This window comes from Protopterus annectens, chromosome 14.part0 (genome assembly GCF_019279795.1).
Source record: "Protopterus annectens isolate FY-2018-M chromosome 14.part0, PAN1.0, whole genome shotgun sequence".
Taxonomy (NCBI): domain Eukaryota; kingdom Metazoa; phylum Chordata; order Ceratodontiformes; family Protopteridae; genus Protopterus; species Protopterus annectens.
The window spans coordinates 419,537,729-419,564,568 of record NC_056748.1 but is presented as its reverse complement, the minus strand read 5'-3'; the positions used below and the strand labels follow the sequence as shown (position 1 = coordinate 419,564,568).

Sequence of the window (26,840 nt, the reverse complement as noted above, 5' to 3'; positions counted from 1 at the left end):
AGACATCTACTGGCAAAAGCCCTTGCATACTCTCTCCTCGCTGCTGAAAGGCTAGGCATAACCATAAACTGGCAGAAATCCAATCTCGCCCCATCTCAGTTGACAGAATTCATAGGGGTTATCTTGGACGCAAAAAACTGCAGAGCTGCTATTCCAGAGCACAGAATTTTAAGGATAAAGCAACAACTAATTCCAATCCTTTCAAAGGAAAAATCCATGGCTCACTCTGTTCTACAGCTGTTGGGTTCCATGGCCAGCCTCCATCACCATTGTTCCCCTGGCCAGGTTTCGCATGAGGCGTCTACAATGGCTACTGCTCAGCCAATGGTATCCTTTTCAGCATCCTCTTTCAGCCAGGATTCGAGTGACCCACAGATGCAAACAGGATTTAAATTGGTGGATGACGCACAATCTCTCACAATGGTCTCGCCCCTTCTCCCCCAGCAACCCAAGGCCACAGTGACCACGGACACCTCCCTGATGGGGTGCGGGGGCTATGTCAGGGACAGAAAGCAGTGGGAATTAAGAAAAGGATGGAAGCTGGAGATCAAAGAAGGAACAGAGGTTCCTGCAATACTCTGATCTTTCCAGGAGTAAAACAAAACTTGGTCCCAACTGGAGGCCTATCTGCATATAAATGTTCTAGAGCTGAGGGCGGTGCTACTGGCTTTGCAAGCATTCCATCCTCTGCTGCCCTCTGGGACAATTGCGATTCAATCAGACAACATGGCAGTGGTCTGGTACATCAACAAGCATGGTGGAATCAAATCTTACCCCCTTTGTCGAGAGGCCTTGAGGATATGGCAATGGGCGATAACTACCAACCGTTTTCTTCTAGCAACGCACATTCCCGGGAGTTCCAATGTGATAGCAGACAGACTCAGCAGGAGCATACTTCAACCTCACAAGTGGTCCCTGTATCCCTTGATAGTGGTGGAGATCTTCCACTGCTGGGGCCATCCTTGCTGCGACCTGTTTGCAACAACTACAAATGCAGCAACTACTTCGTCCTGATTCCTCCTCCGGGACAGTCACCCAGGGACACTGTAATCCATGATTGGCTCTCCGGTCTTCTCTACACATTTCTGTCCTTTCCTCTCATTCCCCAGTTTTTGAAGAAAGTCCGGTGGTTGAAGAGCAAGGTAATCCTCATAGTACCATATTGGTCACAACAGATTTGGTTCCCATTCCTTTGGCCTCACCTACTAGATCGACCATGGATTCTCCATCCAATCCCGGAGTTGATCTCTCACCCACAGAACCTGATTCATCCCAACCTGAACAGCCTGAAGCTAACGGCTTGGCTACTCCACTTCCCTTGATTGCCAGGCAGAATTGTCTCTCTTTGCCAGTACATGATATTCTCATTGCTTAAGTCTTCCACTAGAATTACTTGTCTGAGCAAGTGGAAAAGATTTACCTGTTGGCTGAAAGATAAACAAGTAGACCCCTTTTCAGCACCAGTGTCGATAATACTAGACTATCTGGCCGACCTGTTTTCAGTCGGGTCTATCGGCCTCTACCATTAGAGTTCATTTGGCTGCAATTTCTAATTTTCATGAGGGTGTCCAAGATTCCTCTCATGTCCCATAAATTGTGCAAGACCTTCATAAAAGGTGTGAATCATCTGAAGCCACCTTTTAGAGAACCTATTCAACCATGGGATTTATCATTAGTTCTACAAGCTCTGACAATGGCACCTTTTGAACCAGCTTCTTCTTGTGACCTCAAGTATTTGTCATGGAAAACCTTGATGTTCATCGTGCATACAGCTGCAGTCATAACAGATGGGTTCTCCTGCCATCAGGCGGGTCCTCGGTCGGCCGAATTCCAAAGTCTAGGTCTGGCGTCGGTTGTCGTCGCTTCTTCCCTGACGTCAGTGCGACAGGGATATAAAAGAACCAGCCGACGCCATTTTCTTCAGTCTTTCTTGCCGCGCGGTGCCCGAAGCAGAAGCAGTTCGCAATTGCCGGTCAGCCAGCTCCTGAGATTACGAAAAATTTGGAACCGAAGTCTTCTTAAAAGCTAAGTACCCCGTTGGGGAAACTTTTTCTTGCCTCAGACCGATGTCAGACAAAGTTAATAATTGTATTTCTTGTGGGAAGCAAATACCGCATAAGGATTTCCATTCCCTCTGTATACCTTGTTTAGGCCCAGACCACGACATCTCGGTCTGTCGCTTTTGTGCTACATTCAACAAACGCACTATTAAGCGTCGGGCGGAGTTCGCCCAGCATTATTTTGGGAAAGCATTTAACTATACTATGTCGTCGGATACTCCGACTCCGGTTTTGTCTAAAAAACGCAAAGACAAGGACCGACACTCGAGGTCCGCGGCCTCTACCGACACCACGCCAAAGCCTACTACACGTGGTCCGGTTCTCAGCGAGGCGCCTACGCAGCCCCTGATTACCGACGACACATCTTTGGCGGTGTCTCCTGTACCCGAGGTCGCAGGCTCCTCGGCCCACACCCTGACTACAGATACCGAAGCCACGCTTGGCGTTGAAAAACAGAATGTGGACAGGTCCACCTCCACTCAAGGTGTCTTCAGACCTTCCTCTTCTTTCTCCATCAAGGCTTTCACCAAGTCTAAAGCTACCATGCACCCTAAGAGACCAGCTACACAGGGCGCATCTCCAGGCCCCATGCCTAAGAAATAGATGCTTAAAATGGCTGAGGATTTAATTACTCTAATCAGAGGTTCTCAGCCACCTCCGGACAAAAGACCCAGAGTGGAGGAAGATTCCCCCTCCTCTGATCAGGGCTCCATTATTTCAGAGCACTCTGATTATCAGGAACAGTCTTACTCCCCTTTTGAAGACTCTGATGCAGAGGAATCTATTCCTTCTGTATTCCCCCCCTGAGGATTACTCATTTGGTGAAACTGCATACCTTAAGGGAACACTTCCTCTGGGAAGGCCAGGATTATTCAGATTCCAAGAAAAGGCACAGGGAATTTCTTTTGTTACCCCAGCACAGGCCTCTGGCTATACCTCCTGTCCTGGACATCCGAGATGATGTTTACTCGGAGGCCTGCCTTAACCCGGACTCTCTTCCTCCAGCTCCAGTTAAGCCTGACAGGTACTACAGGGTTCCTGACTCACACCAATTTCTATACAAAAGCCATGCTGCTGACCTAGAAACCATCTCACAGGGGCCCAAGGGAGTTAAGGCCTCCATTGCCAAAAACCCATTGCCTTTCGAGAGAGATTCCAGATCCTTAGAAAGGTGGGGAAAAAAGGTATATACCTCGGCTACCTTATCCATGAGGGCCTTAAACTGTCAGTTTCATATGCTAAAATACCAACAGTTTCTGTTATCTCAATTGAAAAGTAAAATGTCACAACCTGAACAACCAGACATGGAGGAGTTGCAGGATTTGATGCATAGTGCAGAACAAGTGGGTAAACATACCTTACAATGTGGTTTTGATGCTCTAGAGGCCTCATGTAGAGCTGCTGTTACAGGCTCAGTCATACGTAGGCATGCCTGGCTCAAGGAACAAGCCTTGCCTGATCATGTCAAAGCTAAATTACTAGACGCCCCTCTTCAAAAGGATGTACTATTTGGGGAAAATGCTGAGGAAGTATTACGGAAAATGGAGGAAAAGGCTAAATCAATGCAAACTGTGAAAGAATTTCTGCAGGTTCAACCCCCACGCTTTAGTAGAAATTGGCCTTCCAAAAACTGGTCCTTTCCTGCCACAGACAGACCCCAAAGAGGCAGATACAGGCACCCGAGGGGCAGGGGACAAACACAAGGCTCATACAGAGGCAGACAATGGCAAGCTCCTACACAAAGAGGTGGTGAGGACAACTCGCAATCTTTCAGAAAGCAAAACCAATGACTTTCCCCTTTGCATGCCAACCAGGTCTCAAATGGCAGCCCCCTTAGGAGGAAAGCTGGCACTATTCTCAAAAAATTGGCATATTGTCACAAAGGACAAATGGATCCTGAACATTATAAACAGAGGCTACAAATTCCATTTTCATACCCTTCCAAAAATGAAAGGCATGCCAAACCTGCCACACAATCAAAGGGCAGAGGCACAAAAGCAAATTTCAGATCTTATAAACATGAAAGCTATTCAAGAGGTACCTACACATGAACAAGGTCAAGGTTTTTATTCCAGGCTATTTCTGGTGCCAAGGAAGGGAAAAGATTGGAAACCTATTTTGGATCTTTCCATCCTAAACACATTCCTACTCGTACCAAAATTCAAGATGCTCACTCTACAGCAACTTCTTCCCATGCTGGGCAAGGAGTCTTGGCTGGTAACATTGGACCTCAAGGAGGCATACCTGCATGTCCCAATCAGACAAAATTGCAGAAGATCCCTAAGATTTCTTGCAGGTTCAACCCATTATCAATTCTCTGCATTGCCCTTTGGTTTATCTACTGCGCCCAGAGTATTCACGAAATGCCTGGCATCAGTAATTGCTACTGCAGACTTCAAGGGATACAAATATACCCTTATTTGGATGACTGCCTGATCCAAGCGGACAGCAAGCACATTCTTCTGAAACATCTGGCTTATGTAATAATGTTATTAAACTCTCTAGGATACACAGTCAACAAAGAGAAATCAAGACTAATACCCTCTCGGAAGATAATTTTCCTGGGTGCCAATTTGGACACAAACACCCAGATGGCCTACCTCATGCCAGAAAAGCAGGGGCAACTAATTCAATATTTCAGAACACTGGCAAATTGCACCAGGCTGACTGCAAGGAAAATCCTGCAGGCTCTGGGATTCATGGCATCTTGCATCTTACTAATCCCATGTGCAAAGCTGCATATGAGAAAACTACAATGGTACGTAAAAAACATATGGTCTCAGCACAGCCACAGTTTGGAAACAATAATACCACTAATTCCGTGTCTGTAAAAGGAATTTCTGTGGTGGGCTCAAGCATGCCAAACAAACACAGGTCTTCCATTCAGCAAGCCTCAAGCAAATCAAGTCATCACAACAGACGCCTCGGACTACGCCTGGGGGGGCGCACATGACAGACCGGTGCATTCAGGGCAAATGGACCCAAAAAGAAAAGCACCTTCACATCAATCAAAAAGAAATGCTAGCAGCGATAAATGCTATTACAGCTTTCAAGGACCTTCTACAACCAGGTCAGCTATTGATAAGAACAGACAACACCACAGTTATGTGGTACATAAACAAGCAGGGAGGAACACATTCTTATCCCCTATGCAGACTGGCCATGTCACTTTGGAACATGGCCATGGACTTACAAATGAAACTACAAGCACAGTGCTTGCCAGGCAAGGAAAACACGCTGGCAGACAACCTAAGCAGGAATATGACAGATCCACACGAATGGAAGTTGCATCCAAAAGTTTTTACAGAAATAATACAAGAATGGGGAAGGCCAGACATAGATCTCTTTGCCTCCCACAAAAATCAATTGACAAAATTCTGCTCAAGGATCTTCCATCCAAAGGCCTGGAGAGTGGACGCTGTCTCTTTAGTTGGACATCAATGACAGTTTATGCCTTCCCACCTCTTCCTCTGCTGCCCAAAGTCCTATTGAAGACCAGAGCAGACAGACCAAAGATGATCCTCATTGCTCCGGACTGGCCAAGGCAACACTGGTACCCACTCCTGAGGAGCCTGACGCATTCCCCACCATGGACCCTGCCTCTAATGCCTCTTCTTCTGACTCAGCACAGCTTCATAACTCTTCACAGTCAGCTGAAAACACTCAATCTAGCCGCATGGAAGATTCCTTAGCATCGCAGCAGGCCCTGCTCTCCAAGGAGGTGCAGGATGTCATTTTGGAGGCTAGGAGGCCATCAACTAGAAAAGCTTACTCTGCAAAATGGAAACGTTTTTGTGTTTGGAATGAGAAAAAGGGCCAGTGGCCTGGAAAACTGAATTTACCTCAAATACTACAATATTTGGCTGAACTGCTAAGCAGTGGACTTTCGTTCTCCTCCATCAAAATCCATGCCTCAGCCATTTCTGCAGAATACAACACTGATCCTCCTTTATTCTCTCGCCCTCTATTAAGACAGTTCCTCAGAGGGGCTAAGAATTTAAGACCTCCAAGAAAACAACCAATACCTGCTTGGGATCTTAATTTCATTCTGGAAAAACTGACTTTGCCTCCTTTTGAGCCAGCTGCCTCATCAGATTTACAATATTTGTCCTGGAAAACAGCTTTCCTTCTGGCTATCACTTCAGCTCTTAGAGTTTCAGAGCTACAGGCTCTTATGGCTGTCCAGCCTTTTATCATCTTCCATCAGGACAGAGTTTCATTACGTACCAACCCGTCCTTTATGCCTAAAGTAGTATCCAGGGTAGCTTTAAATCACGCCATACATTTACCTACTTTTTATCCTAATCCTCAAAACAAAGGGGAGAGATTACTGCATTCCTTGGACATCCACAGACAACTGCGTTATTATTTGGACAGAACAAAGCCTTTCAGAAAATCAGAACAGCTTTTTGTGGCCTATGCGGTAGGAGCTCAAGGAAAGTCAATATCCAAACAGACAATCTCAAAATGGATAGCCCACTGCATACGCTTTTGCTATTCCTTTCATGGCAAAACTGTACCTACAGGCATTAGAACTCATTCTACCAGGGCCACGGCCACCTCTGCAGCCTTCCTCAGAGGAGTTCCTACCAAGGATATTTTAGAAGCAGCCACTTGGAGTTCTGTGCATACCTTCTCTAAGCACTACAACCTACCATTATACTCCAAATCTAGAGCAGGCTTTGCCACTGCAGTCTTGCAGGGCATTATGGCTCCTCCTAGCTCCACCTAGTGCCTACCACCCCTTTCTTAGCTTTGGGATTCTACCCATCTGTTATGACTGCAGCTGTATGCACGATGAACATAGTACAGTTTTGTACCTACCATAAATGTAGATGTTCGAGTGCTAATACAGCTGCAATCCAGGTTTCCCTCCCTCCTTCCCCTCTAGGGGTCTTCTTTTATGGTGTATTTGCTTGCAACTACTGGTCTTTGATTATATTGCATTGCATTATTACATAATTTTATGTATTGCCTTCTTTCTGGGGGCACCTGACATCTGGGGCAAGAAAAACTGAAGAAAATGGCGTTGGCTGGTTCTTTTATACCCCTGTCGCACTGACATCAGGGAAGAAGCGACGACAACCGACGCCGGACCTAGACTTTGGAATTCGGCCAACCGAGGACTCGCCTGACGGCAGGAGAACCCATCTGTTATGACTGCAGCTGTATTAGCATTCGAACATCTACATTTATGGTAGGTAAAAAACTGTACTTTTTTGGTCGTTATTACTTCTGCCAGACATATTTCTGAACTTCAAGCTTTATGTATCATGAGTCCATACGTGATTTTTCATAGAGATAGTGTGTCTCTGAGAACTAATCCGTCATTTCTGCCTAAAGTGATCTCTGAAATGTCCATTAATCAAGCCATTGAATTGCCAGTTTTCTTTCCCAACCATTCAAACAGAGGAAATGTATTGCCCACATACCCTAGATATATACAGGCAAATCCATTTTTACTTACAGGACTAAACCCTTTCGTAAATCTGACCAGTTATTTTTTTTCCTTTTCTGGATCTAGATTAGGATCTGCTGTTGCTAAGGTCACATTAGCTAGATAATTGAAGGACTGTGTGACCTTTATTTACACACAACGTAATATCTCATTGCCTACTACCATGAAAGCTCATTCAACAAGGTCGGTGACGACTTCTGCTGCCTTCCATGCCAGAGCTTCTTTACATGACATCTGTGCAGCTGCAACTTGGGCTACACCTCATGCCTTCATCAATCATTACAAATTGGATTTGGCCTCCAGGGGAAGAGCATCTTACGGTTCTATGGTGCTCAGGAATGTCCTTCCATGAGAGCCTCCCAGGAAGAGAGCTAGCTGGGGACTCTGTCGTTCAGTCATTACGACCCTCCCTCCTTCCCCCTCCTGTGGTTTCTAGTGGATCCCACCATCCAGTTCTCTTAGGTTATTTGACCAGAGGTAGCCTCTACCTTCTTTAACTTGCAAACTCAATCTGAAGTAACAGGGAGAGGAGAATTGTGGGTAAGAGTTAGCTTGAGAGTTTGAAGCTGACACGAGCTTGGAAAATGGCTGGCTCTGTACTGATACCCATGCGTAATGACTGAATGAGGATCAACAATACAGATGGAACGTTATGGTAAGACATAACTTCTTTTTATAAGCATAGGTTATATGTAATACTGTTTGTCAGTATTTTTTTTTCATTCCAGATTCTTGCTTCTGCCAATTTTATGCTGTCTGAGCTGTTTCAGTTAAATGATCCTAAAAAGGAAGAGACTGGTTTGCTACCTAATGGGAATTCAGATGATAGTTACAGTGAAGAGGAGGATGAGGAAATGCCTGACAGTGATGAAACCAGCTCATACAGTAACGGGTCTGATATTGCAGAGGACAGCAAAGCAGTCGCAGTTATTAAGTCTGTTGGAGAGCTGTATGTACCAGAAAAATATAAATCAACTCATCATATACGGGTATGTTAATTTTTCTTTTAAATAGCTTAAATATTGCATAAAGTATTGTTAAGTTAGTTCATTTTCCTGTTTTAGCACAGTTGTAATTATTTTTTTGTTGCTACCCATTTTTCTTTTACTCGTTTTGCATTGTTGATATTCATATTTTTGACGAATAACAGCACACTTTTTTACTAGTAAAATGACGAAAGTATAGGGTAATCCACTATAATTTTTTATTTCCTATTACTGATCTATGTCTAGATCTTTAATTACATCTCTGCTGCAGAACTGTACAGAGTTGCATCACAAACTCAGGATCTTTAGCATTGGTGCATAGTAAATCACGGTGATGTAGGTTCTATACTGATTCAGTGCAGCAGCAGCATTTGGTATCAGCTTGTTTGGTAATGCAATGTCTGTCTGCCCTTCATGTCCCCAAATTATATCCACATTTCTAGTTATATCTTTGCTGCTGTATTGGACAAAGTTGTAGCTGCATTTTCACAAAGGCAGGCTCTGTAATCTTTTGGTGCATGTTAAATTATGGTGAGGCAGGTTCAGTGCAATAGCAGTTGGAAACTACCTTTTTGGTAACTTAGTACTGTTAAGTCTAATCAGACTTAAACAGTTTAGTTACAGTGTAACTAAACATATCAAAAGTAAACTTGCTTTGTTATGTGTAACATCGTTTATCCATCATTTGATGTAGCCTTAGCTGTATAGGATATATCCTGGCAAGGCTATAACAACTGTCAAGCTTCCAAAGCTTAAGAAATCCTTCCACCCTCACCTTTTAACCAGCCTTAAGCAGAGCTGAAGAAAGCGTTATTTGGATGACAAGCCTTTCGGAGCTTTCCTGCCTCTGAAGAACACTCCATTGCGGGCGTTTGAGGATGAGTGGCCCGCTAGTTCTCTATTGCTGGTCAGCTAAGTTTCCTACAGGGAAAAAACTTTCCACATGTTGTTTTTATGACAGGAAGTTAATTTTTTTCTGTAAAAGTATTACTTTTAAACTAGGAAAAAGTTATTACAGACTTGTGTGACTTTGTTACTTTTTATTAGGAGTATTGCTTTTTCACTTTTGAGGAAAAAAGTTGTTAAAATTAAATTAGAATATTTTTTCTTGTCTAAAAGTTGTATTAAGTTACTTTAAGAAGCCATGGTAAGTGTTTAAAGTGCTTTTCACTGTGTTTTGTGATGGGCAAATTGACTTTTTTTTTTAATACTTGCATGCTTCACCAACTGCCACTGCTGATCTTCCCTGGGATTTGGGCACCTTTTTCAGCTTCACCAAAGAACAACCTATCAGTTCTTCCTTCTTCCAGACTTAAAAAGGAAAATCATTTCTATGCAGTCCTTGTCCCTTCAGCAGGTTGCTAAATTGCTTCAGCCACGGATGGGTAAATCTGCTATGGCCATTTCTGGTTCCACAGACCGTTCATCTTTTTCTGTGGCTCCCTCTTGTGTAGTCCAGGAGGTTGCAATTGTTGGAGTGCCATTGTTGGGCAAGTGAGGACCACTCTTGTTGGTCTTGGAAGAAGGACTTGAGAATATTCTTCTTAACCAGACATTCCTGTCCTTAGGAAGGTTTTGCCTATCAAAAGTAGTCCTGCTCATTTAGAAATCCCTGCAAAAACAAAAAGCCAAAAAGTTAAACATTTATATTCTCCTATCTCAGTTACTTTGAGCGGGCATGAGTTACCGGGTTTAGCTCAAGGCTTTATTCAGGCTCTTGACCCTAGTAGTACTAGTGTTCTGGTTAAAGAAAAAGGAATTCTTCACTGTTTGAGGGTGTTCAGGAGATTGAATAAGAAAATGATTTTGAGGGGATGACTTATGTTTTCTCTCTCTCTCTCTCTCTCCAGATTTTTCATTCTGATTCTGAGTGGGGAGTGTCTGTTCTCATTGTCCCTGGAAAGATTTTCTTTTTCTGAAACCATATCCAAAATGAATCAATTGTTTCAGTGTCATTAAAGAAATATAATTTGTTACAAGTGGAATTTCCTGAACCTACGTCAGTTCTTCCTGTTCTTCCAGCATTGGAGGATGTATTTATTACAGTCTGTAACTTGCTTGGTAGCCAGTCTGCTGATCCTAAAAAAAGTAGATAAACTGAATCTTATAAGCTTTTTATTTTCTAACCCCAGATCTGTCCCAGCAGTGATTTCACTGGTGAATGCAGCTGCCGTTTAACATCTGGTAAATGCTAGTCCCTCTCTCTCTGACAAAGACAGGAAAGCCTTTGAAACATTTGGTCTAAACATGTATTCGTCTGCAAAACTTATTTTTAGAATTCTTAATTGTTGAGTCCTTGTGTTAAAGTTTATGCTTGCCTCTTTTGAGAATGAGTAACTTTAGAGCTTCCTTTGCTCATCTGAGGAAAATGGTCTTTGTGCAATTCTTTTGCTTCTTATTGCTTCTTTGTCTCAAGTGACCTGACATTTTGTGAATGTGCTTATGATTCAACTGATGTCACTTCCAGAGCTGCTGCTACTGGAATTGTTATGGGAAGGTTTGCTTGGCTGCATACACAAAATCTTTCTGAAGTTGCATAAGCTGAATTTATTTGTTCTCCCTTAGATAGATTGTATTTGGATCATCTGTAGAGGTTCATAAAAAGAGTATTGAAAGAGGGGAGCTGATTCAGGGAGTTTCTCAGATTTTTCAACTTTTCTTCTTCAAATTTGTCAAGAGTTTTACAGCGGGTTCTGTGGCATTTTACAAAAAAACAAAGTAAACAGACACAGCAGACTGCTGGCAAATAGACTTTTAAAAGCACTGGTAAGAAGTCACAAAAAAAGAAACAGACTTTTAAAAGCAATGATAAGAATTCTCAAAAAAGAAAGGTGGGAGCTCCCATACACAAAGACCATTTAACAAGTCTGAATGACTCTATAGAATTCCACCCTGCCCTTTCCCAGCGTGGCAGGCCTCTAATTCTTACCCAAAGTCTGAACTTTTATTTCTCTCTCTGGCAATTGATGGGTTCTGAGAGTGATTCATCAGGGATGTAGATGGCAGTAGGAATCTCTCCCTCCTTTTCAGGGGATTCCTCATCTGCCAGATCATACTTTTTCCCCTTGTGTCATTCAACATCTACTTACTTAGGGGTAATAGAAACTGTCCATCTTTCTCTGAATTGGAAAGGTTTTTATTCAAAAATATTTCTGCTAACAAAGAGGCTTCTTGGAGACCAGTCTTAGAGCTTTCTTTTTTGATCCAGTTTGTGAAATTTCTAAAGTTCAAAATGTTATCCCTTTGTGACCTATCTCTCATTCCACATTTACTTTTTTTTAGTGACACTGGATTTAAAAGATACTGGTCTGCCACATTCGTATAACTTCATATTTCAAATGTTTCTTAGATTTCTGTGCCTGAATCATACTTTCACTTCTCTGCATTTCCTTTGGGTTATTCACCACTCAATGGGTATTTACAAAGTCTGTAGCTCCAGTGCTAACCTACTGCAACATCTTTTTTTAGACAACTTGCTTATCTTTGCAATCGTTTTCAGGGTGACAGGAGTCTCTCACTAGGGTTTCAGCAGAACATCCAAAAATCTTGTGAGACTCCTCTTGGATTGTCTTCCTGGGGTGTCTCCTAAATAACTCAGTTCAAAGAGCTTTTCTTCCACAGGAAGAAAGATCTAGATCTAGACTACAGCTATTCCTGAGGTTTTCCACTCAAACCAAGATCTCAGCAAGGGAATTTCTCAGAATGCTTGGCTTCATTGCATCTGTGTTTCTCATGATACCTCAAGCCTGACTCCACATGAGAAAAATATAGTATGGTCCCAACATCAACATTTTCCGATATTCCAGATTAATGTTTTGAGATTTGTGAAAGGAGAAAAACTTTGGTGTATAGACCAGTTTTGTCTGAATCCAGGTCTCCCATTTTTCTGTTCATCTCTAGCACAGCCTGTAACTACAGACATCTCAAACTCTGCTTTGGGAGCAGTGTCTATGGGAGTAAAAGTGCAGGGTCTTTTGAAACAAAAAAGATAAGCCAAACACATAAACATAAGCAATTTTGGCATTAATAAATGTGCTCCACTTTCTCAGTCATGTATTGGTCCCAGGAGCATTACAAGTGGATGCAGACAACTGCACAATAATTTTATACATAGCCAAATAGGTTGGAACCCTGTGTACAGACTAGCCATGGTAGCCAGAGGTATTGCTTTTCAGTGCAGTCTCACTCTACAGGCATCTTGCATCCCGTTGGAGCAAACATTTATAGCAGACAAGCTGAGCAGACCAAGACAGACCCTCACAAATGGAAACTGAATTCAAGAGGTCTTTCAGGAATTGGTTGAGCTGTGGGGAACAGCTCAGATAGATGTTCTTGCGTCCATTCACAACAGTTAATTGTCAAGATTCTGCTCCAAAATTCCATGCAGGAAAGGCTGGAAAACAGATGCATTCTCTTTTCCATAGACAAGAATGTTCTGTATGTTTTTCAACCCTTTCCACTGATATCCAGGGTCATTCTGAAGATTCAAAAGGGCTCTCCAAAGATCATTGTGATGGCTCTTTTCTGGGCTAGGCAGTAGTGGTTCTCCCTTATTTTTGGAGATGGCTAAGAGCAGTTACCACAAATGTCTTCATAGATTGGATATACTCACACAGGACAAGGAAGTGTTTGATGCCTCACAACTTGGAACAAGTTAATTATAACTGCCTGGATGATAAAATTGTAATATCTTGTAAGCACCAATTTTCTGAAGATATGCAGCAGGTATTAAAGGAAGGAAGAAAACCTACTACTAGCAAGTAATATATTAGCAAATGGAAACATTTTCTGTTTGGTGCCAAGACAAGAACCAAGACCCTTTTAAGGCTAGTATTTCTGTAGTTCGGTAATATGAGTAAGCATCAATCTGATATTGTTAATCCTCGTTCATTCCTTACGTATGGGTATCGGTTCCGAGCCGGCCATTTTCCAAGCTCGCGTCAGCTTCAAACTCTCAAGCTAAACAATTCCCCTCTCCCTGTTACTTCAGATTTCGTTTGCCGCGTTGCCATCCGGTCATGTCAAGCTACGTCTCTTGAGCTAAGTACAGTCAATTGTTGTTTAATTGCTGTACAAATTATTTTTCTGTCAGAAAAGTTGATATTTTATTGTCTCTTGCCTTATCACATCTAGCGTTCATAATGCTTATCCCTTTCCTTTTCATTTTCATACCTTCGGGGGCACTCTCTTGTACCATTGTTGGTACTTTTCTATTTGTTAATATGGCAGATAAAAAGGGTAGTCCGGGGTTTAAGCAATGTTTTGATTGTGGACACAAACTGCCTACTTCTGATGCACACTCTTTGTGTTTATTGTTTGGGAGCTTCCCATTTATCTGTTGAACCACCTTGTACTATATGTGAAAACTTTTCTAATAGAACTTTGTTAGAAAGGAAAAATAAGCTGATACTGAAGGGACTTCTAAAATCTCCCTTTTCAGAGGCTATTTCTGGGTCAGAGGTCTCAACCCCTCCTAAAGCCCATAAGAAAATGTATGTTTCTACTAAGGCTAAATCCTTGCCTTCATCCCCGGCTGGGGACTCTCACCAACCAAAATCTAAAAAGGCTAAAATTTCGGCTTCGGAGCTCTCTGTCGGCCCCAGTGCTTTCGGTGCCCAGACCTTCGGCACCGAGGCCTTCGGCTCCATTAGTGATTTCGGCTCCATCCTCTCCTGCAGCCTTCTACATATCGGCACCGAGGGGCTCCTCTGTTCAGACCTGTACCACTGTATCGGCACTGAGCATTCAGTCAGCGCAGACCTTGACCGCGTCAGCTCCGAGATCTTCCTCGGAACCGAGGCCTTTATTACTGACTTCAGTTTTGTCCGTTCCAGTTTTGGCACCGACAACCACTTCAGCACCGATCCCTGTGTCGGTGCGGACAATGACATCGGCAACAATAACTTCGGTGCAGACTACAGTAGTTCAGTCTTTCTCGGCACCGTTGTCCTCAGTGCGATCAGATGAGATGGGCACCGAGTCTGCCTCTTTTGTGGACAGACCTGTTTCTCCCTCAGTCTCTGTAAGGTCCACTAGAAGTCTTTCTGAACATAATGTGTTGCGTCTTGTGGACCAGACATTCTTGGCCAGAGGTATTCCACCCCCCAGGAACTATCCTTCCTTGGGAGGTGATCATCTATCTCCAAAGACACCTTCTTATTCTCCTCCTTCATTGCCTTTGAAGTCCATGGATATAGTACAGTCTTCCTTCTGCAGTTCCCTTTATGGAGCTCACTAAGGAATCGCAGTTGTCTTCGTGGCAGGAAAGTTTTGCTACGGCCCAGGATGTCAGCTGTGATACGCATAGCTTGCTGCTCCACAGCCATCTAGGGACTCTGAGTCGGCAGGCTGAGCCACTTAGGGGAGGAGTGCCCCCTGTCCTTGACATACACTCCTCTCTGGGTGGACCAGTCTTCCAACTGATGGAGAAGGCTTTTGCTGCTGCTGGCGATACCGGACTCTGTCTGTACCTCTGCCCTCCTCTGGTACACTGGTTTCACAAGTCGCACCTAGTTGACACCGGGTGCAAGGGCCTCAGGACATATTCCCTCAGGAATCCCCTTTTCTGTTGTCTTACCCAGTTTCACCCACTGAGGAGGTCCACCGGAAAAGTTCATGTAAGAGGAAGCACATGGACTCCACAGAGGAGTCTCTCACCGAAGACACAGATTTCGATGAGAGGGAAGGATCCCCTCGGTCACTCTCTGAGGTATCCTTTGGCAATATCCTTGAAATCCTGAAACAGAGAGGTGACTGGCAGCCCTCTAATCCGACCCCTGAGGAATCTGTGTTCCTGCAGGCTTTTCATGCCCAGCCTCCTACCTCCTGGGTTACTCCACCTGCCGATGAACTTGTCAAGTTCATCGTGCAGAGTGCTTAGAAGGCCCCTGATACTGTTGAAGCTGTTCCCCGGAGGCCAGATAAGATCTTGTCCCCTCCTGCTTCAGATCCCCATTGGTCCAAAGGTCTTCCTGTAGATGATTTGGTGGTGGCGGCCGCAACAAATAAGTATCTGGCAGAGGAAGGAAAGCCAGACTGCCCATCCGCCTAACAGAGAGTCCCGGGCCCTGGACAAAATAGGGAAGTGCACTTTTGCTTCAGCGACCTTTGCTATCAGGTCCCTGAATTATATGGCACATTTTTACAGGCTTCAAATGGATCTGGTTTCTGAGCTCTCTGAAACCTTGGCTGGTGCAGTGTCTGATGAGGTCCGTGACAAAGTGGCCTCTCAGCTGGCCACCATTGAGTCTATATCTAACTCCTCTATGCGATTGATATCTCATGCATCAGAAGGAGCAGCTAGAGTGGCGGGTTCAGCTGCAGTCTTGAGACGACACGCCTGGATGGGCTTGTGCAACTTCGTGGAACCTTTTAAGTCTTCCTTTCTTAATGCCCCCATTGAGCCCTCCTTGTTGTTTGGGCCCAAAGTTAAAAGCACACTAGCCAGATGTGAACAAGACGGTAAGACCCTTTCTGCCGTAAGTGTCCATTATTCTTCCCCTCAATGTGCTTTCTCCCGAAACCAAAAGAGTGGGAATATATGGTTCAAGAAATCTCAGGGTCCTTTCCGTGACGCACAGGCCGAGTTCTCCCCCAGAGGCAGAGGGGGAAACTCATAGGGAAGACTCTCCTTTTGGGGCAGAGGGGGACCTTGTAACCAGGGTTCCAGGGATTCTTTCCCTGGTCAATCCTACCAGTGCTCCTGAAGAGCGGCCCAACTCCTTTCCTCTGGTGGTTGTGGACGTTTCTCCTTGTACCCTTCTGCCTGGCTAACCATCACCACCGATTCTTGGGTACAAAGGATCATAACCAGAGGTTATCATATCCCCTTCAATCTTTGTCCTGTCCCTTCAAAAAATCTTCCCGACGTTCCACCCAGTCAAAGGGAAGAAGCAGCACTAGAGATAGAAAAGCTGTTAAGGAAAAGAGTCATCCAAATAGTCCCTCCAGACCAGATAGGATCTGGATTCTATTCAAGACCGGGGACTGGAGACCAATTTTGGATCTCCGTGTATTGAACAAGTTTGTGAGAGAACAAAAATTCCGGATGGTCACTATACAGTCTATCCTCCCGCTTTTGGAAAAAGACGATTGGATGTGCTCTATAGAGCTTCAAGATGCGCGCTACCACATAAAGGTGGACAGGCCATCAAGAAGATTTTTGCGCTTCCATGCGGGAGCCAGTCACTATAAGTTCAGAGTACTGCCCTTTGGACTCTCTACAGCCCCCAGGGTGTTCACAAAGTGCATGACAGTTGTCACAGCTCACTTGTGACTTCAAGGATTCCAGGTGTTTCCGTACCTAGATGACCGGCTCATTTCCACCCCCACCAGACATCTACTGGAAAAAACCCTGGCATACTCTCTCCTCACTGCTCAAAGGCTGAGCATAACCATAAACTGGCAGAAATTCAATCTCACACCATCTCAGTCGACAGAATTCATAGGGGTTATCTTGGACACAAAAAACTGCAGAGCTGCTATTCCAGAGCACAGAATTTTAAGGATAAAACAACTAATTCCAATCCTTTCAAAGGAAGAATCCATGGCTCACTCGGTTCTACAGCTGTTGGGTTCCATGGCAGCCTCCATCACCATTGTTCCCCTGGCCAGGTTTCACATGAGGCTTCTCCAATGGCTACTACTCACCCAATGGTATCCTTTTCATCATCCTCTTTCAGCCATGATTCGAGTAACCCACAGGTGCAAACAGGATTTAAATTGGTGGATGACACACAATCTCTCTCAATGGTCTCGCCCCTTTTCCCCCCAGCAACCCAAGGCCACAGTGACCACGGACGCCTCCCTGATGGGGTGGGGAGGCTATGTTAGGGACAGACAGTCCAAGGCACTTGGTCCCAACCGGAAACCCATCTGCATATAAATGTTTTAGAGCTGAGGGTGGTGCTTCTGGCATTGCAAACATTCCATCCCCTGCTGCCATCTCGGACAATTGCGATTCAATCAGACAACACGGCGGTGGTCTGGTACATCAACAAGCAAGATGGAACCAAATCTTACCCCCTTTGTCGAGAGGCCATGAGGATATGACAATGGCTGATGGCTGCCAACCATTTTCTTCTACCAACGCACATTCTCGGGAGTTCCAATGTGATAGACAGACTCAGCAGGTGCATTCTGCAACCTCACGAGTGGTCCTTGAATCCCTTGATAGCGGCAGAGATCTTCTACTGCTGGGGCCGTCCTTGCTGCGACCTCTTTGCATCTCCGGCCAACTACAAATGCAGGAACTACTTTGTCCTGATTCCCCCTCCGGGACAGTCACCTAGGGACTCTAGTCCACAATTGGCCCTCGGGTCTTCTCTATGCATTTCCGCCCTTTCCTCTCATTTCCCAGTTTCTGAAGAAAGCCCGACGGTTGAAGAGCAAGGTAATCCTCATAGCACCATATTGACCATGACAGATATGGTTCCCATTCCTTTGGCCTCACCTACTAGATCGACCATGAATCCTCCATCCAATCCCGGAGTTGATTTCACACCCACAGAACCTGATTCATGAACAGCCTGAAGCTAACTGCTTGGCTATTCCAATTCCCTTGATTGCCAGGCAGAATGATCTTTCTTTACCAGTACGTGATATTCTCATTGCTTCTCATAAGTCCTCAGTAGAATTACTTATATGAGCAAGTGGAAAAGATTTACCTGTTAGCTGAAAGATAAACAAGTAGACCCCTTTTCAGCACCAGTGTCTGTAATACTAGACTATCTGGCTGACCTGTTTAAATTGGGTCTGTCGGCCTCTACCATTAGAGTTCATTTGGCTGCAATTTCTAATTTTCATGAGGGTGTCCAAGATTCCTCTCATGTCCCATAAATTGTGCAAGACCTTCATAAAAGGTGTGAATCATCTGAAGCCACCTTTTAGAGAACCTATTCAACCATGGGATTTATCATTAGTTCTACAAGCTCTGACAATGGCACCTTTTGAACCAGCCTCTTCTTGCAACCTCAAGTATTTGTCATGGAAAATCTTGTTTTTCGTCGCTATTACTTCTGCCAGACGTATTTCTGAACTTCAAGCTTTATGTATCAAGAGTCCATACTTGATTTTTCATAGAGATAGAGTGTCTTTGAGAGCTAATCTGTCATTTCTGTCTAAAGTGATCTCTGAAATGTCCATTAATCAAGCCATTGAATTGCCAGTTTTCTTTCCCAACCATTCAAACAGAGGAGAGTATTGCCTACATACCCTAGATATACACAGGCAAATCCGTTTTTACCTAAACAGGACTAAACCCTTTCATAAATCTGACCAGTTATTTTTGGCCTTTTCTGGACCTAGATTAGGATCGGCTGTTGCTAAGGTCACATTAGCTAAATGGTTGAAGGACTGTGTGACCTTTTTTTACACACAACGTAATATCTCGATGTTCATCGTGTTTCACTGTTGCAGTCATGACTGTAGGGTTCTCCCCTGCCGGCAGGCAGTCTTCGGTCAGCCAGAATCCCAAAGTCTGGGTCCGGCGTCTGCTGTTCAGCCATGCTGCCTGACGTCAGAGCGCCAGGAGTACAAAGCTGACAGCCAATGCCATGTTCTCCGGTCTTTCTTGCCGTGCGGTGATAGCAGTTCGCATGTGCCAGTCGGCTGACTCCTGACAAACTTTTCTGAACAATCTTCAGTCCGAAGACTTTCTTCTCCTACTCAAAGCTAAGTACCCTGTTGGGGAAACTTTTTTCTTGCTCCTGTCCGATGTCAGAAAAAGTTAATAATTGTATTTCATGTGGGAAGCAAATACCTCATAAGGATTTTCATTCTTACTGTGTTCCTTGCTTAGGCCCTGACCACGGCGTAGCTAGCTGTCGGTTTTGTGCTAGATTCAATCAACGTACAGTTAAACGAAGGTATGATTTTGCATTTCATTACTTCGGTAGGCGTTTTAATTACAAAATGTCGTTGGATACGGTTCCGGCTACCAGAGTTCACAAACGACGCAAGGACAAAGACAGGCCTCCGAGGTCCAAATCTGACGATATTGTACAAGCAGAGCCAGCTTTAGGTTCGGCCGTCGTCAGTGAGGCGCTTTTGCAGCCCCTGTCGTCGGCCATTTCGGAACAGATGGCCGAAACGGACTCCCACAAGGAGCCAACTAGGCCTTTGAATACTTCTGTTGCAGGACCTTCGGACAATGCTCCTTCGGATGGGTCCAGAGACGCTGTGCAGGTACCAGCTTCTGAAGGGGTTTTCAGGCCTACTCAGCTTCTAATAAAGGCAAAAACTCCTTCCAAATCAAAGACTGCAACACAGGCCTCTTCTGATCCGGCTCCCAAGTCACAGAAACAGTTACTTAAGATGGCAGAGGACTTACTCACTATGATTAGGGGTTCACATCCCCCTCCAGATAAAAGGCCAAGGCAGGAAGTTTATTATGACTCCTCTGATCAGGCTTCTGTTTCTTCAGTTTCTTCTTCTGTCCAGGATTATTCTTTCCCTCCTTATGAGGATTCTGATGCTGAGGAATCCTTTCCCTCAGCTTCTCCCCCTGAGGATTTCTCTTTTGGGGAAACTTTGCATGAAATGAGGGAACATTTTCACTGGGAAGGACAGGAGTATTCAGAATCTAAGAAAAGACTAAGGGATTTTCTTCTTCTTCCCCAACATAGACCCCTGGCTATTCCTCCTGTTTTTGGATATTGTGGAGGATGCCTTTTCGGAGGCTAACTTAACCCCTGACTCTTTTCCTCCAGCTCCTCTTAAGCCTGACAGATATTACAGGGTTCCTGATTCCCACCAGTTTTTATACAAGAACCCTACTGCTGACCCTGAAACCATTTCTCAGGGTCCTAAGGAAGTTAAGGCCACTTCTGCTAAGAGCCCCATTCCCACTGAGAAGGATTCCAGATCTTTAGAAAGATGGGGCAAAAAAGTGTACACTTCTGCTACTTTATCTATTAGGGCTTTAAACTGTCAGTTTCATATGCTGAAATACCAGCAATTTCTCCTGTCTGTTTTGAAACAAAAGCTAACTTCCATTTCCGCCTGTGCAGATGATAAGGAATTACATGATTTAATGCATGCTACTGAACAAGTTGGGAAGCATGGTTTACACTGTGGTTTTGATGCCTTGGAGGCTTCTTGTAGGGCTGCTGCCTCTGGTACAGTAATTAGAAGGCATGCATGGTTAAAGGAACAAAATTTGCCGTATCAAGTAAAAGCTAAATTATTGGATGCTCCTGTTCAGCATAATGTTTTGTTTGGGTCTAAAGCTGAAGAGGTGATTAAAAAGATGGAGGATAAGGCTAAATCCATGCAAACAGTTAAGGATGTCTTACAAGTACAGCCACCCAGATTTAGTAGGCATTGGCCTATGAAAAATTGGTCCTTTCCCAATTCAGACAGGCTTCAGAGGGGTAGATACAGACGCTCACGAGGAAGACCTCAAACACAAGCCTCTTATAGACCAAGACAGTGGACTGCTTCCACCCCTAGGGGAGGAGAGGACAGGTCGCAAGCTCATAGGAAACAGACTCAATGACTCCCTCTGTTGGGCTGCAGGAACTTCTTGCCTGGAAGCCCCTCTCGGAGGAAAACTTTCTCTTTTTCACCTAAATTGGACTCATATAACCCAAGACAAGTGGGTTCTGGATGTGGTTTCAAGAGGTTACAAATTCCATTTTCATACCCTTCCAAGGCCAAGCGGATGGCCAGATCTTCCAAAACATCAATGGACAGAGGCCTTAAACCAGGTGGAAGCTCTTTTGGCTATGAAAGCCATAGAACTAGTTCCACTTTCAGAGATGGGACAAGGCTTTTATTCAAGGCTGTTTCTAGTCCCCAGGAAACAAAATTCACGGAGACCCATTCTGGATCTGTCAGTCTTGAACACTTTTCTAGAGATACCAAAATTCAAGATGCTAACTCTGCAGCAGCTGCTTCCAATGCTGACCAAAAATGCATGGATGGTAACTTTGGATTTAAAGGAGGCATATTTACACATTCCCATCAGGCAGGAGTGCAGAAAATACCTCAGGTTCAAGGCCGGATCGAGGCACTTTCAATTCTCTGCGCTGCCCTTTGGATTGTCTACTGCGCCCAGGGTCTTCACCAAATGCCTGGCTCCAGTAGTAGCTTATTGCAGACTCAAGGGAATTCAAATCTACCCTAATCTGGACGACTGTCTTATTCAGGCAGACAGCAAGGAGGTCTTACTACAGCATCTACAGTTTGTTCAAAATCTTCTCAAGTTCCTGGGATTCACTGTAAACATAAAAAAGTCAAATTTGACACCCTCACAACAGATAATTTTTCTGGGTGCTTCTCTAAACACATCAACCCAGATGGCATTTCTGACACACGAAAAACAGTTACAGCTGGCTCTAACTTTCAAAACCTTGGCAACTTTAACTCGGCTATCTGCAAGGAGATTCCTGCAGGCTTTGGGTTACATGGCCTCCTGCATCCTTCTCGTACCATATGCAAGGCTACATATGAGGAAAATACAGTGGTACCTAAAAAGTGTATGGTCGCAGCATTGCCACAGTTTAGACACTCTGATCTCCATCCTGCCTTGTCTTCAAAAGGAATTCCTTTGGTGGTCCAAAGCATGCACTCTAAACAAAGGAAAACCCTTCTGTCTGCCTCCGGCCACTCAGATACTAACCACGGATGCCTCGGATTATGCATGGGGAGCCCATTTTCAGGGCAACTGTCTGCAGGGCCTTTGGATAAAGGATCAGAAGCACCTGCATATCAATTTAAAGGAAATGTTAGCCATTCAGAAAGCTCTGTTGGCCTTCAGGAATCTTCTACAACCAGGACAACTACTGATACGGACAGACAACACCACAGTTATGTGGTACATAAACAAGCAAGGGGGATCTCATTTCTACCCCCTTTGCAGACTAGCCATGGATCTATGGAACACAGCTCTAGCTTGCAATCTGCACCTTCAAGCAAAGTTTCTACCAGGGAAGCAAAACTTCCTGGCAGACAGTCTGAGCAGAAACCTTTCGGACCCACACGAGTGGATGCTGGACACCGAAATATTCAGGATGATAACAGCAGTCTGGGGATGTCCTCACATAGACCTCTTTGCATCCCACCTCAATCATCAACTACAGCTTTTTTGCACCAGGATTTTCCACGAACTAGCTTGGAAAGTGGATGCACTATCATTCAGTTGGAGAAATCTCTCGGGATATGCCTTTCCGTCTCTTCCTCTTCTTCCACGGGTATTATTAAAGATCAAACAGGACAAACCCAGGATGATAATCTTGTTGGCCCCAAATTGGCCTCGACAGTTTTGGTACCCAACTCTGAAAAACCTATGTCTGGAGCCCCCTTGGGTTTTGCCACAGACTCCGAACCTTCTGTCCCAGCACCAGGGTCATGTTCTACACTCCCATGTCAGAACTCTCAGCCTGGCGGCCTGGTTAATCCAGGGTCTTTGATACATTCTCTCCTACCCAAGCAGGTTATGGATGTCATTTTAGAAGCCAGACGTCCTAGCACTAGAAAATCTTATGCAGGAAAATGGAAAAGATTTTGTTCCTGGATGCAGGCTCAGGATTCTAATCCTCTTCTTCCTAACATTCCTTTAATTTTACTTTACCTGACGGATCTCTTACGTAAGGGTCTCTCTTTCTCTTCCATTAAGATACATGCCTCTGCTATTTCCGCTCATTATAATACAGATCCTCCAATCTTTTCCCATCAGCTCATGAGACAGTTTCTCAGAGGAGCTAAGAACTTAAGACCTCCTAGATCTCCTCCCATTCCTGCTTGGGATCTCAACTATGTTTTGGAAAAGCTCACCTTGCCTCCTTTTGAGCCTGCTGCCTCTTCTGACATCAAGTTTTTATCTTGGAAAATAGCCATCCTCTTAGCTCTGACCTCTGCCAGGAGAGTTTCAGAGTTGCAGGCTCTTATGGCTGTAGAACCTTATATTATTTTTCATAAAGACAGGGTGTCTTTAAGGACTAATCCTACTTTCATGCCTAAGGTGGTTTCCAAAGTGGCTTTAAATCAAACTATTCACTTGCCAACTTTTTTCCCTACTCCTCAAAATAAAGGGGAAAGGATCTTACATTCCTTGGATGTACACAGACAACTACGTTTTTACCTGGACAGAACCAAGGACATCAGAAAATCAGAGCAATTGTTTGTTTCTTATGCTTCAAGTTCCCAAGGTAAAGCCATTTCAAAACAGACCATTTCTAAATGGATTGGTCATGGAATCAGATTTTGTTATTCACACCATGGAAAGCAAATCCCAGGGAGTATACGTACTCATTCCACCAGAGCTGCTGCCACTTCCGCTGCCTTCCTCAGGGAGTTCCTACCAAAGACATTTTGGAAGCTGCAACTTGGAGTTCAGTGCATACTTTTTCAAAGCACTACAATCTACCTCTCTACTCTAAGTCTAGGGCAGGCTTTGCTTCTGCAGTCTTGCAGGGCCTTTTAGCCGCCCCTTCTTCTTTATGACCACCTCCCTTTCATTCTGCTTTGGGATTCTACCCTACAGTCATGACTGCAACAGTGAAACACAATGAACATAGTACAGTTGTGTACACTTACCATAAATATAGATGTTCGAGTGTCTTCACTGTTGCAGTCTGGGTTTCCCTCCCTCCTGTCCCCTCTTATTTTTCTTTTGTGTGGTTCCTTTTTCCTCCATTCTTCTGAGGTGTATTTGCAAAGGTTTTGGGACCTTATTCATTTTGAGACTCCTGACATCTGGGGCAAGAAAAACTGGAGAACATGGCGTTGGCTGTCAGCTTTGTACTCCTGGCGCTCTGACGTCAGGGAGCATGGCTGAACAGCCGACGCCGGACCCAGACTTTGTGATTCTGGCCGACCGAGGACTGCCTGCCGGCAGGGGAGAACCCTACAGTCATGACTGCAACAGTGAAGACACTCGAACATCAACATTTATGGTAAGTGTACACAACTGTACTTTGCCTACTACTATGAAAGCTCATTCAACAAGGTCGGTGGCAACTTCTGCTGCCTTCCATGCCAGAGCTTCTTTACATGACATCTGTGCAGCTGCAACTTGGGCTACGCCTCATACCGTCATCAATCATTACAAATTGGATTTGGCCTCCAGGGGAAGAGCATCTTTTGGTTCTATGGTGCTCAGGAATGTCCTTCCATGAGGGCCTCCCGGGAATAGAGGTAGCTGGGGACTCTGTCCCATACGTAAGGAATGAACGAGGATTAACAATATCAGATAAAGAAGTTATATCTTACCATAACGTTCCATCTGTATTGTTGATCCTCGTTCAGTCGTTACGACCCTCCCTCCTTCCCCCTCCTATGGTTCTAGTGGATCTCACCATCTAGTTCTCTTAGGTTATTTGACCAGAGATAGCCTCTACCTTCTTTAACTTGCAAACTCAATCTGAGGTAACAGGGAGAGGGGAATTGTGGGTAAGAGTTTAGCTTGAGAGTTTGAAGCTGACGCAAGCTTGGAAAATGGCCGAGCTCGGAACCGATACCCATATGTAATGACTGAACGAGGATCAACAATATAGATGGAACGATATGGTAAGACATAACTTCTTTTTATTCACTGGCCTTTCAACGTTCATTTGCTGGCCATTTCTAGATGTCTGCACATGGAGCATCCCCGTTTAGTGCATTCTCATTTTAAAATGATTTTGAAAGGGATGTGTTACATACCAAGCCTCCTAGAAAACAGGTGCTTCCTCTTCGGGATATTAAATTTGTTTTAGAAGAAGTAATTTTTGCTCCATTTGAATCAGCTCATCTGGCTGATTTGAGGTTCTTAACATGGAAAATAGTATCGTTGATTGCTCTGACTTCTGCAAGATAGGCACCTGAGCTGCAAGCTGTTAAGGTGGGTGAACCTTATCTTATTTTACAAAAAAAAAAAAAAAAGAGTTTTCTTAAAAAATAATCCTCTTTTATGCCTAAAGCAGTGTCTGAGTTTACTGTGAGCCAAGCGATCTCTCTCCTTGTCTTCTTTCCAGAAGCTAAAAATGAGGGAGAAAGGATTCTCTGTACTCTGTAAGTCATCAAACATCTTGCGTATCATCTTGAGAGATCTAAAACATCCACTTATGAAGTTAAGAAAAGACTGTTTTGACACAGGATGTTCTGTCTCCAAATGTTTGTCTCATGCTAGTACCTTTTGTTGTAACCACCACAAGAAGGCAATTCCAGGCAGGGTCATGGCTCACTTTGTCAGGGCCTTGGCTTCATGTGTAGCCTTTTGGGGAAGGGTTGGATTCTAGAACTATTATAGAAGCAGCAACTTGATCCACTCTGCATTCATATACAAGTGTGCTACAAATAGATTCCTTTTGTAGGTTGAGAGTAGGCTTTGCTAGGGCCAGCTCTCCAGGGGATCCTAGATCCTCACCCCTCTTCCTTCTAGTTAGCATAAGCTAGTAGTCTGTCTACCCATGTAGCCAAGGCTACTGCAGCAGTGATCAAATGATGAACATAGTTCAGTTGTGTAAGTAAACTTCCTATACCAGTAGATGTTTTAATGATCACTATTATATCAGCTTCCCCTTATTCCACCCCTTATTTTTGTATATTGTTGCTGCTAGGGTGAGGACATATTTATTTTCCTAGCGGTGACCTTTACAGGCCTCTAGCCTTCATTCTCTCAGATGGCATAAAAGCTTTGAAGGACTTGGTGTCCAAATCATTCTTTTTCTTCAGTTTTGTTGAAGTTGGTTAACAGTTCCGGTGCATGGAAGGTGATCTGAAGCTTTGGAAGCTGGCCAGCTGCTGCTGTATCCTTAGCAGATATAACCCATTTAGCTAAGGCTACTACAGCAGTAATCCTTCAAACATCTTCTGTTATAAGTTTACTTACACAATTGTATTTTCTTAATTATAATACACTGTGACCGTATGATTTTTGTGGTTACTCTACTGATGAATGAAGTTTGATGTACAGTAGCCCAAGTTGTATGGGTCTTGGCTGCTGCACAGACATACTTATGAAATGTTTGGGCACCTTTTATTTGCTCCAGCTGCCAGGAACTTGCTCCATGTGAACAGCAGCTGGAATGCTGAAAGCTTCAGAGCTTTTTTGCTTCTGAAGTGAGCGCTTCAATAGGCCCTGTGAATCTGTTTGTGAAATAGCGATCCTTCAAGACAGATAAGTGCCCATTGAAGAAAGCCTTCTCATTTTATTCTTATTTTATGAGTAACACTTGTGTTTCTTCGGTCAGAAAATTACCTTTTAGTACAAAACAAAGGGGTTTGGACTGTATTGCATGTTTGAATGCAGTTAATTTAGTGACTATGCAAACATTTTGTGAGGAAGTTTTTTTGACTAAAGATGTATTCAAATTTTAAACTTTAGTTTGTTTGGGAAAAGATGTTCTGCATGTG

General features: G+C 44.1%; 1 protein-coding gene across 1 annotated transcript in view; it reads left to right on the top strand.

Annotated features, from left to right (window-relative positions):
- The window catches only part of EDRF1 (erythroid differentiation regulatory factor 1), a 1,512,804-nt gene that overhangs the window by 399,576 nt on the left and 1,086,388 nt on the right, over positions 1-26,840 (top strand). Inside the window, exon 10 of the mRNA XM_044055563.1 lies at positions 8,247-8,507. Coding sequence (XP_043911498.1) covers positions 8,247-8,507 — 261 coding nt within the window. The remainder of the gene's footprint in view (positions 1-8,246; positions 8,508-26,840) is intronic.